The sequence below is a fragment of the Ornithorhynchus anatinus genome, chromosome 3 (assembly GCF_004115215.2).
Source record: "Ornithorhynchus anatinus isolate Pmale09 chromosome 3, mOrnAna1.pri.v4, whole genome shotgun sequence".
Classification (NCBI taxonomy): domain Eukaryota; kingdom Metazoa; phylum Chordata; class Mammalia; order Monotremata; family Ornithorhynchidae; genus Ornithorhynchus; species Ornithorhynchus anatinus.
In genome coordinates this window covers 42,669,690-42,684,457 of record NC_041730.1, presented here as the reverse complement: position 1 = coordinate 42,684,457, position 14,768 = coordinate 42,669,690, and the positions used below count along the sequence as shown (strand labels likewise).

The following is a 14,768-nucleotide window of genomic DNA, read 5'->3' as shown; positions in this document are numbered from 1 at the left end:
AGGATAAGTTCTTGGATAAGCATACTGGCAGTTTGAATGGAGAGGAAAAGGTGAATTTTACTATGTGATGAAGTTGGAACTGACAGGATTTGGTGACAGACTGAATATATGGATTGAATGAGATGGGTTGGGGATAATGCCACGATTATGGGCTTGCAAAAAAGATAGGCTGTTGGTGCTGTAGACAGATATGGGAAAGTCAGGGGAGGAGAGGGTTAGGGAAGAAAGATGATGAGTTCTGTTTTAGACATGTTAAGTTTGCAGTTTGTGGGACATCCAAGTAGGGATATCCTGAAGCCAAGAGGAAATATGAGACTGCAGAGAAGGAGAAAGATCAGGGCTGGAGATGAAGGAGAAAAATCAGGGCTGGAGATGTAGACTTGGGAATCATCCATATAAAGTTGGTTGTTGAAGCCATGGGAGCAAATTAGTGCTCCAAGGAAGTGGGTATACATGGAGAATAGAAGGGGACCCAGAACTGAGCCTTAAGGTCCCACAGTTTGGGGGTAATAGACAAAGGAGTAGTCTATGAAAGAACTGAGAATGAGAAGCCAGAGAGATAGGAGGAGAATCAGGATAGAACAGTGTCAGTGAAGACAAGGTTAGGTAATGTTTCCAAGAGAACAGGGTGGCCCACAGTGTCAAAAGCAGCTGAGAGGTTGAAGAGAATAAAGATGAAGTAGAGGCTGATGGATCTGGCAAAGAGATGCTTAGTGACATTTGAGAGGGCAGTTTCTGTAGAGTGAAGGAAACGATTAACTTTCTTTGGTTGGGCCTAAAGATACTGGTCAGCAGAGAAACACCTAATATAGTAATTCTAGTGAATTACTAGAATATTACTGAGGCACAGTAGTTGGAGTTATTTGGGCCTGGATAATGAAAGGAAATCCTCATCTTCTACTTTTCTCTTGGATGATCTCATTTAGGGAAAATTGCCCTTGCAAATATTCCCAGTCTGTTACTGGATGTTAGGTGGCTGAGTTACACCCAGTCTTGGGGTAAAAGATGTATGATTTCAAACCTTCCAATCAGAGAACTGGTTGAAAGCTGGCAAGTGAATCTGGGGAAAAGAAGGGTGAAATCTACATGTTCCCGGAGCAAAGGGAATGACTGCCTACTTTCCCCAGCAGCCAGTGGGGTTCTTGGAGAGGAGTTGCTTTCACTGAGAAGTGCAAAGGTTATACCCAGCTCTGATATAGTGCTAAGTCTTAATGAGGTATTGCTCTGTTGCTGTTTCCTTTGAGCTCTCTGACTCTGCTAAGAGAAGCCCTATCCTTACTTTATTTTAGGGGCATGTGGTGAATTTTGTTGTTTTGGTTTTCGATTTTTGTTTTGCTTAGGCAATGCTAGTGGTAAAATAAGTCAGCACCATAAGGACTTTTGGGATTTCTATTTTTATTGTTTTCCTAAGCAAAAACCTTAGCATAAACATAAGGAGCTTATTTATCTTCTAATAAATTCCGGTGGATGCAGTTTAAATCTTAGTCTGTGTGTAACTTCCATTTAAATATCCTCTTTTATATTGTATCTCCAATTAAGCTATTATTGGTTAGTAGCCATATTTAATGAGAGTCTCACAGCTCTTCAAAAGATTTACACTGTTTACTTCTGGTGTTTGGGCACACCATATCTCCTTTATTCCTTTTTAATGCCCTTTGCTTAGCAGGAATTTTTGTGCTAATTAAGGAGAATTTTTATAACAGAGGCCCTAAATCTTCCCCTTTCCTACCTTCCCTGTGGCTTCCACAGAAGAGAATGAGGAAGATAACAGGGTCACAGGGAGTGACACAATCTTAAGGCTTTTTCATGGAAGTCTCTGGTGATGCACTGATTGGGTCATGTACTTACTTGGCCAGGAGCAGTTTTGCCCCAGATCATGTGGTCTGCAAGCTGCTGACTGCATAAGCCCTTGAGTCAAATCCAGGGCAAAATCTCCCTTTAAAATGATGGGGAAGGTCACAGTATGTGAAACAAACTCCACAACAAATAACTTGAACAGTCAGAATGTTAATGGGTAGCACCTGCTGCTTAATTATAGTGCACATATTCCCTAGCTTCATTTTCAACCTAAAAGTGGGGGCTTTCTAGCTAATATTTTTATTCCCTTCTGAGCCCCATTCACCTGAAAAACCTGGATTGCAGCTGTAGAAATCTTGGCAAGTAGGTGCTGCATATTATTTTTGTGACGACCTCCTCATTGGCCTAAAAGTAGACACAACTGATGTCCAGACATGCAGAGTGCCCTACCCGAAACCTCAGAACTGTTGTCAAACTTCCTGAACTCTGGAAGTGACCTGACAGCCCCCAGGCAGGAGCAATAAGGAAAGAGGCATGACAGAAGTAGAAAATTCTGAGATGCTTTCAGTCATTTGGACAGACATGCTGATTAAAGGTTCCTAGGGTGGGTTAAGAGGAAAGAGGAAGGTAGCTCCCAATTGCTTACTGCATCAACCTGAGGACGTTACACCTAGCTGAGTATTTGCTTTGCCTTGTGGAGAACTGTTCCCAAAACAATAGATGGACTCTATTGCAAAGGTTTCTCCCAAAAAACACACTTGCCCTGTTAATAGAGTCCAATTTTCTCCTCCATTTGATGAAGGGATGAAAAGACTTAAAGAAACACCTAAGACTTTATGCATGGGGAAAGCATTTCCTTCTGACTAGGTATTGCAACCAGAACATCTTTGAAAGGTGAAGGGGGATGGTTGTATTTTTTTTTCATTTCCAGGCAGCCACATGATGAGGAGGTAGGCAGACAGCAGACTTTTAAAATGGACAACCTAAGGGTGAAGTACAAAGTCACCAACTCTCCTGTGAATATAAATGAACCCTCAGATAACTGTGGAAAGAAGGAGTGGTTAATATTATGGTGAGCTAATGAATGATGAAATGCAGTTCTTCCCCTCACCAACCCTAAGCATTTTCATGAACGAGATGCGTTTTCCCAGTTAATAATATTCTTGCCTCCTAATAACTCTTCCAGAATAGTAAAACTATTGTCTCCTTAACCAGGCTTCCAACTGAATTTTCCTTTCTGGCTGAATGCCACTTAGAAATAGTTTAATATTCATTCATTGATTCTTATATACACTTGGGAAGAGGTGGATCACATAGCCGGGAAAAAAATCATTAAAAGAGGATTCAGCCACTCCATGTAGAATAAGAATGGGCAATACTGACATCAACTATATTAGACACATCTGGCAACAAGAATTAAATTCAGGTCCATCTACTCCCAAAGCACAAGCACTGACCAGGTGATATTTCATCTTAAGGCAAACACTCAAATTTTGCCACTGATGCTGAGGTTTCTTTCAGTATTTTCCTCTCTAGGTCTATGTGTTTAAGATAAGTTATAGAAGAAAGATGGTGTCAAGTTGCGTTTATTTTTACCTTTTTAAAAATTCATCTTTTTTTGCCATTGCTATGACATTTTACCTGCATTTTGGGTAGTTAAAAAATATTTCCCAAGTCACTGATAATTTAGGAAAATACTACTGAGCCTGAATAGAAAACTCCACATGCCATTCAAACAAATCATTCATCAGTTTTCCTAAATATGATCATTCAATTTATCTGTACCTTTCCTGTTAGTGTAGATTTCTTGGTGAAAGTCTAAAATTTCTGGTAACAGATTTTTAGAGTTCCTATTATCATCACTCTCATCATTCTGATAGTATAGAATAAGCCATGTGTGGTTATTTTGCACTGAGAAACCTCTGAAGTTTGATTTGCTGAATTTCAGTGTTCCCCAGTGTTTTATCAGCCAGATGTTTTCAAGTCAACAACCTGTTTTATTTACTTGACTTTTACATAGTTAAAACATTTTATGAATTACATGAGAGAAATTAAGAACCAACTAATCGATTATTTGAGATCATCAACCACCTAAAACTATACTCTGAGTCAGAAACTGAAGTTTTCTTTCACTCTTAGATGTCTAAAATCAATCAATCAATAGAATTTGAGCACCTACTATGTGCAAAACACTAAACTGAGCATTTGATTGAGTAAAATAAAAGTGAAAAACTGAGTCCCTGCCCTCAAGGAATTTAAAATCTAAGGAGGATCTTCCCAGTTTTAGATAGGTTTAATATTGTTCAACTTTCACATTCAAACATAACAAGGCAGAAAATTTCAGTTTACCGACTATTGAGAAAATCTATGTACTGTTTCCAGTGCTAAGAAGAGTGTTTTGCAAACAAGCGCTTAATAAATGTTAGTTCCTCAACAACACTAAAGAGGTTTTCCAATTTTCCTAAAGAACAAACACATTCTTAAATTCTACTGTTGATTTTATTTGCATTTTAAGTGATTGAATTCTTAACTGTCAACTGTCAAAGAACAGTACCCCACAAAAAAAAAGGAAAACTATATTTTTTCCATCAGTCAGGAAAATTAGTAAAAGAAACAAAATATAAATCATGCATTTATACGAATAAGCCAAAATAATTTCTATATCAGTAAATTTTTCAGAGTTAAACATTTAAAATTATAATTACAAGGAAACCTTAGTTCTACTTCAACTACATATGCTACACAATTTAACATTTTCAAGACATATTTTAAAACTATAGTTCATAAGGGAGTTTTGAGAGTATATTATAGATTGAAGACTTGAATGCCTGTATATAAACACTGCAAATGTCATAATTACCTTAGCATCATTACCAAAAGTAACAAATAGTTTGGATTTAAAACTCAACTGCATTGTTATGCTCTTTTGTAATTGATAATCTTTTAAGATATTAACATCTGAGGGAAATATTTGGATGGAAAAGGAAGTTAAGCAAATAAGTGAGGAAGAAAAAAGAAAAGATGACCAAATCTCAAATCTCATTCTTATGGCATAGCAGTAAAAAGGCTCTTACCCTTCTCATGCGCAGTTCTTCCAGTGCCTCTAACAAACTAGTCTTAAATTCCAGTAGTTGAACAGAAAACAATGCTTCTGAAGGATGATGAAAAGTACAGGAAGATGACTCATTCTTATATGAGTTTTTGTCCATGTTAAAAGTTGGCTTCTACGATATAAAAAGCAGATACATATCACGTTTCATTTTGTTTTGAACTTTCACCTAGACCAGAAAGAAAGACTAAACGCCAAATAAGTTTTTAAAGAAAAGCACAAACATATAAAAAATCCAAGCATGGCAAATAAAACTACAATTTGAGTAAATATTTTTCATCCTGAATTCATTTGTTATAATAATTATGGTCTCTGTTAAGCATTTACTATGTGCCAAGCACTGGGATAGATAAAAAATAAAAGATAATCAGGTTGGGCACAATCTTTATACAACATGGGACTCACAGTTTAAAGAGAAAGGAGAAAAGGTAGTGAATCTACATTTTACTAGTGAAGAACCTGAGGCACAGAGAAATTAAGAGACTTGTCCAAGGTCACACACAGCAGGCAATTGGCAAAGACAGGATTACAACACAGATCCTCTGACTCCCGCGCCCATGTTCTTTCCACTAGGCCATGCTCCTTCTAACTTGCTGAACTATTTTCCATGGATTGTGTGAGGGTTAATGAATTATTGTTGGTATAGCATTAGAAAACCCTCAATAAAAACTTTGTAAAAATGATGATGATAAAGTTTCTCTTAGGTTGTTAGAAGTACATTTTGGGGGGATTATTAATTATTTTAAATTCCCAGGGGACCATTTAGTGCATTGTTGCATACTTGGTCATCAACTCTAGCAGTGTGCTGAACAGACCCCTAGTGATTTGAAAGAGATAAAGCTGTTTCCAAAGTGGCTAATTTACTGCCTAAGAAAAATTATAGGCACAGAAAGTATCAGGTTCATTAACCCCAAATTTTTCCCCTACAGACTCTAAGCCCCTGTAGCAAGGAACATATCTACTAACTCAATTGAATTGTATTCTTCCAAACAGTACTGCGTTCCTGCACAAAGTAAGCACTCAATAAATACCAGAGATTGATTGGGCTTGATCCATGCAAATGATTAGGCAAAATTAACAAAGTGTTACGAGCTGACAACCAGGGTTGTGTTAACCAAAAACCCGGCCCGGGACAGGCCCATCTAGCATGGCCTCTCACGTGACCATTCACATAGATGATCTCATACGTAATACTGTTTGATGGAGTCACTACAGTGACACCAGCCAGAGTGGCAGCAGAAATGTAAAGGAGCTAGCTGTATTACGCCTCAGTCTGCTGCAATGCCCAGCCAGGACCAAGTGACATTTTGTCAGGATTTATGTAGTGGTGAGGGGAGTCAATGGGGAAGGAAGAAGTCAAGAAGATAACCATGATGAGCAAGTCATTTTTACTGCTGTCTCCTTCCTCCCCATCTCTCTCCACACTTCAACTTGTGCCTTGTCCTTCCAAAAGTGAAGGCAATTTAGGATGGAGGAGAATTGGAGAATAGGGGCAAAAAGGGGAGCCTTCCCATTCCCCCAACCTTAGACTTATCCCATACCACTTCAGAGCAGCATTCTGATGAGAACATACACACATATGCATAAGTCTCCTCTGACCTGGAGACTTTGACCCTGCATTGTGCGACTAGGTGGGGGGTTGTTGTTAAGGAGTGGGATTGGACAAACCTACCCTCAGACAGTTCCTCATCCAGGGATACCTGGAGCTGGGAGGATTCCTCGAGGGGAACAGAAGTCAGGAAGACCTCCACCAAGACCAAGCAGCCTTTCCTGAGGTGCCTCTCATCCCCACTTTCTCTTTACTTCCCCCTGTGGCTTGCTCTTTCAAAAGCAACTGGGGGACTTGAGAGTAAGTGAGTGGGAGGAGTGGTGGAGAGTTGGCCTTACTCCTCAAGTTGTAGTAACCATCCACAGCACAGCACCCAATTAAGATACACATATATGGGCATATTAGAAGTCTCCATTAGAGGAGAGGTACTCACCTCTACTCTGTTGGAAATTTCTGACTTTCCTTTCACTGGTTCCTCATACCACCTCTTACCATCAAACCCACTTTTACCCTCTCTATTCACCATCTTCTTAATTACCTCTACCAACTAAAAAGTAAACACGGTTCCTCCTTGAGGCACTAAGATGAAGTGCTAGGGGGAAGACAGGGATTAGCACCTCCTTGTGTTGATCACTGTTCCCCTAACCTCAGCTAGTGAAGAGAGACAAGGAGGCAGGGACGGGGGTATTTAAACTAAACTCATCATCCCAGAACTCTGGCACATGCAGGCCCTTCATGTGCTCCCCATTCCCCTCAACTTAAAGGACAATGTCCCTTTTAAGAGCCTGACATGCCCGCACGAGCTGCTTTTCACTTGCCATTTTGGGAAAATCTACTTAGGGCACCATCTGCATCATGCTGTCTCTCTAGACCACACTTCACTCTGCTACCTGAATCATTTTCCTAAAACATCACTCTGCACTTAGCTCCCCAATTCTCAAAAACCTCAATGGTTGCCCATGGCACTCTGCATCAAACCAGACCTCCTCCTGACCATTGCCTTTAAAGCACTCAATCAGCTCTCCCTTCTACTTATCCACTCTTCTCCCACTACCCCACCAGACTGCACTCTTTGTTCCTCTCAAGCTAATCTACTCACGGGACCTCATTTTCATCTCTCCCACCACTGACCTCTTGCTCAGCAACCTCTCCCATCTGTATGGAATTCCTCCCTCCCCCTTAATATCCAAAACACCACAGATGTCTCCATATTTAAAGCCATAATAATAGTAATAATAATTGTGGTATTTGTTAAGCACTTACTTTGTGCCAGGCACTGTACTAAGCACTGGAGTAGATATGAGGTAATTGGGTCAGACACTCTCCTTGTCCCACAAGGGGCTCACAGTCTTAATCCCCATTTTACAGATGAGGTAACTGAGGCACAGAGAAGCGATGTGACTTGCCCACGATCAGACAGCAGAAAAAGTGGCAGAGTGGGGATTAGGGAAGCAGCGTGGCTCAGTGAAAAGAGCCCGGGCTTGGGAGTCAGAGGTCATGGGTTCGAATCCCAGCTCTGCCACTTGTCAGCTGAGTGACTGTGGGCAAGTCACTTAACTTCTCTGTGCCTCAGTTACCTCATCTGGAAAATGGGGATTAACTGTGAGCCTCACGTGGGACAACCTGATTACCTGTATCTACCCCAGTGCTTAGAACAGTGCCTGCACATAGTAAGTGCTTAACAAATACCAACATTATTATTATTATTAGAACCCAGGGCCTTCTGACTCCCTGGCCCATGCTCTATCCACTAGGCCATGCTACTTCTGATTAAATTCTAACCTCCCCAGTTCCTATCCCCTCAGCTCTCACTTCAACACTTCAGTCCCAGCTAAGTTCTTAAGTACTCTCGACTTATGCACATATATTACAAATGCTTTACTTGAGCCCCAACTCACATACATATTCCCATTCTTTTTTATTCCTATCTGTAATTTATTATCTGTCTCCCTCTCTAGATATTAAGCACCTTGCGGGCAAAGATCATGTCTACTAATTCTATTGTACTCTCTCAAGGGTTTAGCATAAAAGTATTCTACATACAGTAGGTGCTCAATAAATATTATTGATTGATTAAAGACAAGGGATATTTTAGCACCAAAAACAAGGTTAAACAGATAACTCAAATACTACCAGGTAACTCCATCCTAAAATCAGCCATTTAACTTTTCCCCACTCCCATTTAGACTTTGTGCCAGAAGTGGGAGTGAAATCCCTGTTACCGTCTCTTGTCTTTCACAGGCAACTCTGGAATAATGGGTTCTAGGAGAACTTTAATGGGGGTCAAGAACCCAAAAGACAATTTGGTTTGCTTTTTGGCACTACTCTTATGTGTGTCTGTCTCTCCCTTTCTTTTTCTCCCCATTTCCATTTTATTGCTCATATGTAATCCGTATTGGTCACATTTTAGGTTTGACTGTGACAAGGGCAGGTATATGACACATGCATATATACAAATGCATTATTTATAAATATGTACATTTACAAATGCATATAAAATAACAGTGAGCAATACATATATTTTTGGTGTGCAGAAGTGAGGAACTTTGGACAACATTTCATTGTTTGTTGCCCAGAACAGAGAATCATCTGGAAATTTTCAGAGAAATTGGACAAATGTCAGTCAAAGCAGCTTCACAGAGAACAATCTGTATCCAGCACACATGAAAAAGATGAAGCTTCTACACACAACACAACACATACCTACATACTTAAGGAGGTGGTAAATCCCTATTAAGTAATCCCTTAAATTTTTCGGTCACTAGGATTACATTCATAAATTACCTCCCCCATTTAAATGTCCCAGTAGCCCAAAAGGGCTTCTTCCTCAATAACAAAATCAGGGCCAAAATGACAAAGTAGAATGCTCAGGAATTTCTTCATAGCTTTTTGCATTTCTTAGAGCAGAATTTAGAAAGCTATTGGCCCATTTGGACTTGCAAAAAAGTCTATTAAATAAGGTAGGATTTTTTTTTTCAGAGAATGAAACATGAGTTTGGTAAAATGGTCACAAAAATTATGTCGTGAAAGTAAAATGTCCCATTTAAAAATTTTATTGTTGAATTTCTTCCCTGTGTTCTCATGCTGGGGCTGCCTGAAACAGTTTTCCACCTTACATACGCTTGCTTCTCATAAATGAGGGGAAGAAATTCTGTAACTGCATTTCCTAGGTAATTTCACTTGGCCAAGGGGCATATTGTTTTGCACTCATGTATACCTTCAATTCCAAAGGTCTTGTTTCATAAATTCAAAATTTGGGCCACTTAACTGTACAACCCCAAACTAAAGCCAAAATTAGCCATCCTGTATTTAGAGCTAGCCAGTGAAAATATGGGATTAGAAATGCTAGGCAGGGTCCAGTTGAGAGTTGTGTAAAGTGCTAGCCATCATGGTTGACTGGAGTACCAAACTCAAAGTTTATAAAATAATAATTAAAGACACTGAGATTAGTGTCTGCAAGGGCCAAGCTTGATGATCTGATTACCAGAAACCTGACACCATGGACTTCCTTCGTAATGCAGCTGGCTTGAAGTCCTTGCTTGAGGAACTGGCTGAGAAAAGGGTTTAGCCTAAAGTAATCCCCAAGTTAATTTGCCATAGCTTCCTTTTTAACCCCGGTGTAGATTGAAGTACTTTGCCATGTGGAATTCTTATGGTGTGATTACAACCAGGAGCGGAACCCCAAGTGCACTTCCTCTCCAAACTCTCTACAGGAGAGAACTCATTCTTACCCCCCAGTGGGGTGGGGCTTTCCTACTTGTGGCAGAGGGGTCGGTATCTGCCCAGATTTCTTCTGAGAAATGTAGGGGAAATCACCCTTTTTGCAACATGGGGTTTGTCCATGTGTATGCCATCCTATTTGGCTAGAGTCACCACACAGGAATTCCAGATATGGTATCTGTGGTATGTTCCATTTTCCACATTTCCTCCCGGGGCAAGCGTTTCTGGGATGAAGTCCAAGAATGAACTTTCAACTTAATTAGAATAATGTTCAGCATCGTTTTTGTTACTTAGAATTACAACTGAGCCTTGATCATGTAGATATGCTAGACTGTGAGTCCATTGTTAGGAAGGGATTGACTCCATCTGTTACCAAATTGTACTTTCCAAGCGCTTAGTACAGTGCTCTGCACACAGTAAGCACTCAATAAATATAATTGAATGAATGAATATGATGCTCCACCCAACATCTCAACATCGAGTAATTTTCTTCCCTCTACAGGATGGAAGAACACAATGGGTTTCACATTTTATAAGACACAGCATTTTTTATTAATATAACTACCAGGTTATGTGAAATGTTACTACAAACTGAATCTGTATTCACAAATTTATGCCTCCTGTCTCATTTAAAGTCATCCAAAATGGATGGTTCCATAATATCCAGACTCAATATAGAATTTTGTATCTATTCTTAAAATAGGAAATATTCTTTTTTTAAGCTGTAAATCACTTATCTATGTTAAGAGTTCATGACTCTGTAGTTTCCATGCAGGAATAAATTATATTGCAATAATAAAGAAGTTTACCTTATAAAATAAGTTAAATGCTCATTTTGCAATTTAACTGTAATAATACAGAAAGCTGAAAGCTCACAAAACAATTTTAAAAATTACTATGAATCATTTTCACAAATCAGACCTAACTTTGAGTTAAATGTTGCTTAATAATTGAAGGAAATATACTGCATCTGTCTAAATTAAGGACAAAAGTGATTAATTTTGAATATTTAGTAACAAATTTCATAATGGGAAATTTAATATTTGTGAAAGATTTTAATTCTCCTTCTTTTTACTACAAAATATTTTACATGCCCCAGGAAGAAATTGAAAAAAAAAGGAAAATATTTTTGTAACGGTGAAAACCTTATCTTTTTGTTTAAAAAATGAAAGGGAATGAGCTCCAACAACTCATAGACTTTTCCATTCACCCAGTGATCTGAAGTCAAGCATTGGACTAGCTATCCTTTATCAGCCTAAGGCAGTTACCCTGGATAAAGCCTTTTACAATGAATGTTTTAGGTGTTTTATTCATCCCTTCAATCTGGACTATCATTTTCTTTTATATAATCCACATTCATCATGCCTTCTTCAGCCATTAAACATACAAAACAATTCTATGTCATATCCTAGTCATTCTTTTCTGCCTAGACCAAGTTATGTGATAGGCTGTTATAAAATATTTTCACCTATTTTGCAAAGTTATCTTGAAGATTTTAAACAATATATTAGTTAAATGACATGACTGCATTAATGAAAGGAATTTTGTTTTAAAAGACTTTACTTTTATATATAAAGTATCAGAATCATAATAATAATATCAGCCTTAGCTCAGTTGTAAAATAGACTGGGAGCCCCAGTTTGAACAAGAACTGTGTCCAACCTGGTTTATTTGTATCTACATAGTAAGTGCTTAACAAATGCCATAATAATAACAAAGTTTTTGTTTAATGTCTATTGTGTGCAACATGCTGATTTAGACATTTGGGAAATGTGAAAAGATGTAATAGATGTGTTACCTTGCAATAAAAATGTCAGACCTCTTTTATATATGGCCAAAAAATGCATACTTTAATGAGTGCTTTTTTTTTCCTCCCCTCTGAAAGAGTCAATAACCCTCAATTTTCATATTCAAACCTGGTGGAGAGGCCAAACCAGGAGAAAAGGGAAAAAAGGGATGGGAGTGGGGTGCAAAAGAGTTGGTTTAAATGATTTATTAATGTTAAGCCAAGAGTTTGGCATGGGATAGTCTCATAGTTGTTTGGCTATGGTAGGGGCAGAGTGGCTCTTTAAAATAAATATATATATAAATATTTTCGGCTAGTCTAACACTTTGTTCTCCTACTTTTAAATGAATAACAAGTATCTTCTGAATGATTTTTACCTCTTTCATCAATAGTAGTACTAATGGAATTTACTGTATGTCTGCTGAATCAGTGCTTCTACACTAAGCCAATGGGAGATGCAAAGTAAGCACAAAAAGGTCCCCTGGCCACAAGGTGTTTACATTTTAGTTGGGATACAGACATAAAATTATATATATATATATATAAATTCACAAGTGTGAGAGTGGACATAAATAAATATATAAGTGCAAGAGGGGACAAGAATGGCGATAATGTTGGTCAGGAAAGGCTTGTTGGAGAAGGTGAGATTTTAGGAGAGTTTTGATGGTGGGGAGGGCTGAGGTCTGGTGGATTTGAGTGAGACGGGGAAGTATCTCCAGGATCTGGAACTAATGTGAGCAAGCATTTGGAGGTGAACAATGTGAGAGCTTGTTCCCCACTCTAGACTTGTAAGCCTGTTGTGGGCAGCGATTGTCTCTCTTTATTGCTGTATTATACTTTTCAAGCACTTAGTACAGTGCTCTGCACAAAGTAAGCGCTCAATAAATACGACTGAGTGAATGAACTCCAAGATGAACTCCTTGAGAGAGTTGTCTACACCCTCTGTCTCAAATTCCTCTCCTCCAATTCTCTCCTTGACCCCTTCCATGCTGGCTTCTGTCCCCTTCACTCCACAGAAACCACCCTCTCAAAGATCACCAGTGATCTCCTTCTTGCCAAATCCTACAGCTTCTACTCCACCCTTATCCTCCTCGACCTCTCAGCTGCCTTTGACAGTGATGACCATCCCCTTCTCCTGAAAACATTATCCAACCTTGGCTTCACTGACACTTTCCTCTCCTGTTTCTCCTCCTCTCTGGCCACTCATTTTCATCTGTTTCACAGGCTCGTACTCTGCCTCCCACCTCCTAACGGTTGATGTCCCTCAATGTTCAGTTCTGGGTTCCCCGCTATTCTCCATCTATACTCTAGAAGCAGCGTGGCTCAGTGGAAAGAGCATGGGCTTTGGAGTCAGAGTTCATGGGTTCGAATCCCGGCTCGGCCACTTGTCAGCTGTGTGACTGTGGGCAAGTCACTTAACTTCTCGGTGCCTCAGTTACCTCATCTGTAAAATGGGGATTAAGACTGTGAGCCCCACGTGGAACAACCTGATTCCCCTGTGTCTACCCCAACGCTTAGAACAGTGCTCGGCACATAGTAAGTGCTTAACAAATACCAACATTACCCTCTCCCTTAGAGAACTCATTCACTCCCATGGTTTCAACTACCCTCTATAAGTGGATGATTCCCAAATCTACATCTCCAGCCCTGATCTTTCCCCCTCTTTGCAGTCTCATATTTCCTCCCGCCTTCAATATATCCCTACTTGGATGTCCCCCCGACACCTCAAATTTAATGTGTCCATAATAGAACTCCTTACCTTCCCATCCAAACACTGTCCTCCCCCAATTTCCCCATCACTGTAGATACCACCACCATCCTTCCTGTCTCATGAGCTTGTAACCTTGGTATAATTTTCCACTCATCTCTCTCATTCATCATACATATTCAATCCATCACTAAATCCTGTCAGTTCAACCTTCACAACATTGCTAAAATTTGCCCTTTCCTCTCCAGCCAAACTGCTACAATATTAATCCAAGCACTTATCCCATCCCACCGTGATCCCCGTATCAGATCAGCCTCCTTGCTGACCTCCCTGCCTCCTGTCTCTCCCCACTTCAGTCCGTACTTCACTCTGCTGCCCGGATCATTTTTCTACAAAAACGTTCAGTCGGTGTTTCCCCACTCCTCAAAAATCTCCAATGTTTGCCCATCCACTTCCGCAGCAAATGGAAACTCCTTACCATAGGCTTTAAGCCCTCAATCACCTTACCTCCTCCTATCTCACCCTGCTGCTCTCCTACTACAACTGAGCCCACACACTTCTCTCCTCTAATGCCAACCTACTCCTTGTACCTCAGTCTCATCTGTCACACTGCTGACTTTTCGACCATGTCCCGCCTCTGACCTGGAATGCCCTCCCTCTTCATATCCAATAGAAATTACTCTCCCCACCTTCAAAGCCTTATTGAAGGCACATCTCCTCCAAGAGGCCTTCCCTGACTAAACCCTCATTTCCTCTTCTCCCATTCCCTTCTCCAATGCCCTTGGACTTGGATTTGCTCCCTCCCTCAGTTCCACAGCACTGTAAATTCATTTGTGGGCAGGAACCGTGTTTACCAACTCTGTTAGACTGTACTCTCCCAAGTGCTTACTACAGTGTTCTGCACACAGTAAACACAGTCGATAAGATCGATTGATTTACTGATGAGTGATGTACAGCCAGGAAGTGGCCTTTGGAGGACCAGAGAGGGCAAGCAATGTGGTAGGGGGTGAGGGAAGCCAGTGAGTGAGGTTTAGATTGCTGGTGGAGAGTCTTACAACCAATGGGAAACACTGTGCTTAATTCAGAGGGATGGAAGCAA

General features: G+C 39.9%; 1 protein-coding gene across 1 annotated transcript in view; it reads right to left on the bottom strand.

Annotated features, from left to right (window-relative positions):
* Positions 1–14,768, bottom strand: part of CCDC73 (coiled-coil domain containing 73) — an 89,206-nt gene that overhangs the window by 61,965 nt on the left and 12,473 nt on the right. Inside the window, exon 3 of the mRNA XM_029059844.2 lies at positions 4,872–5,021. Coding sequence (XP_028915677.1) covers positions 4,872–5,006 — 135 coding nt within the window. The 5' untranslated portion in view covers positions 5,007–5,021. The remainder of the gene's footprint in view (positions 1–4,871; positions 5,022–14,768) is intronic.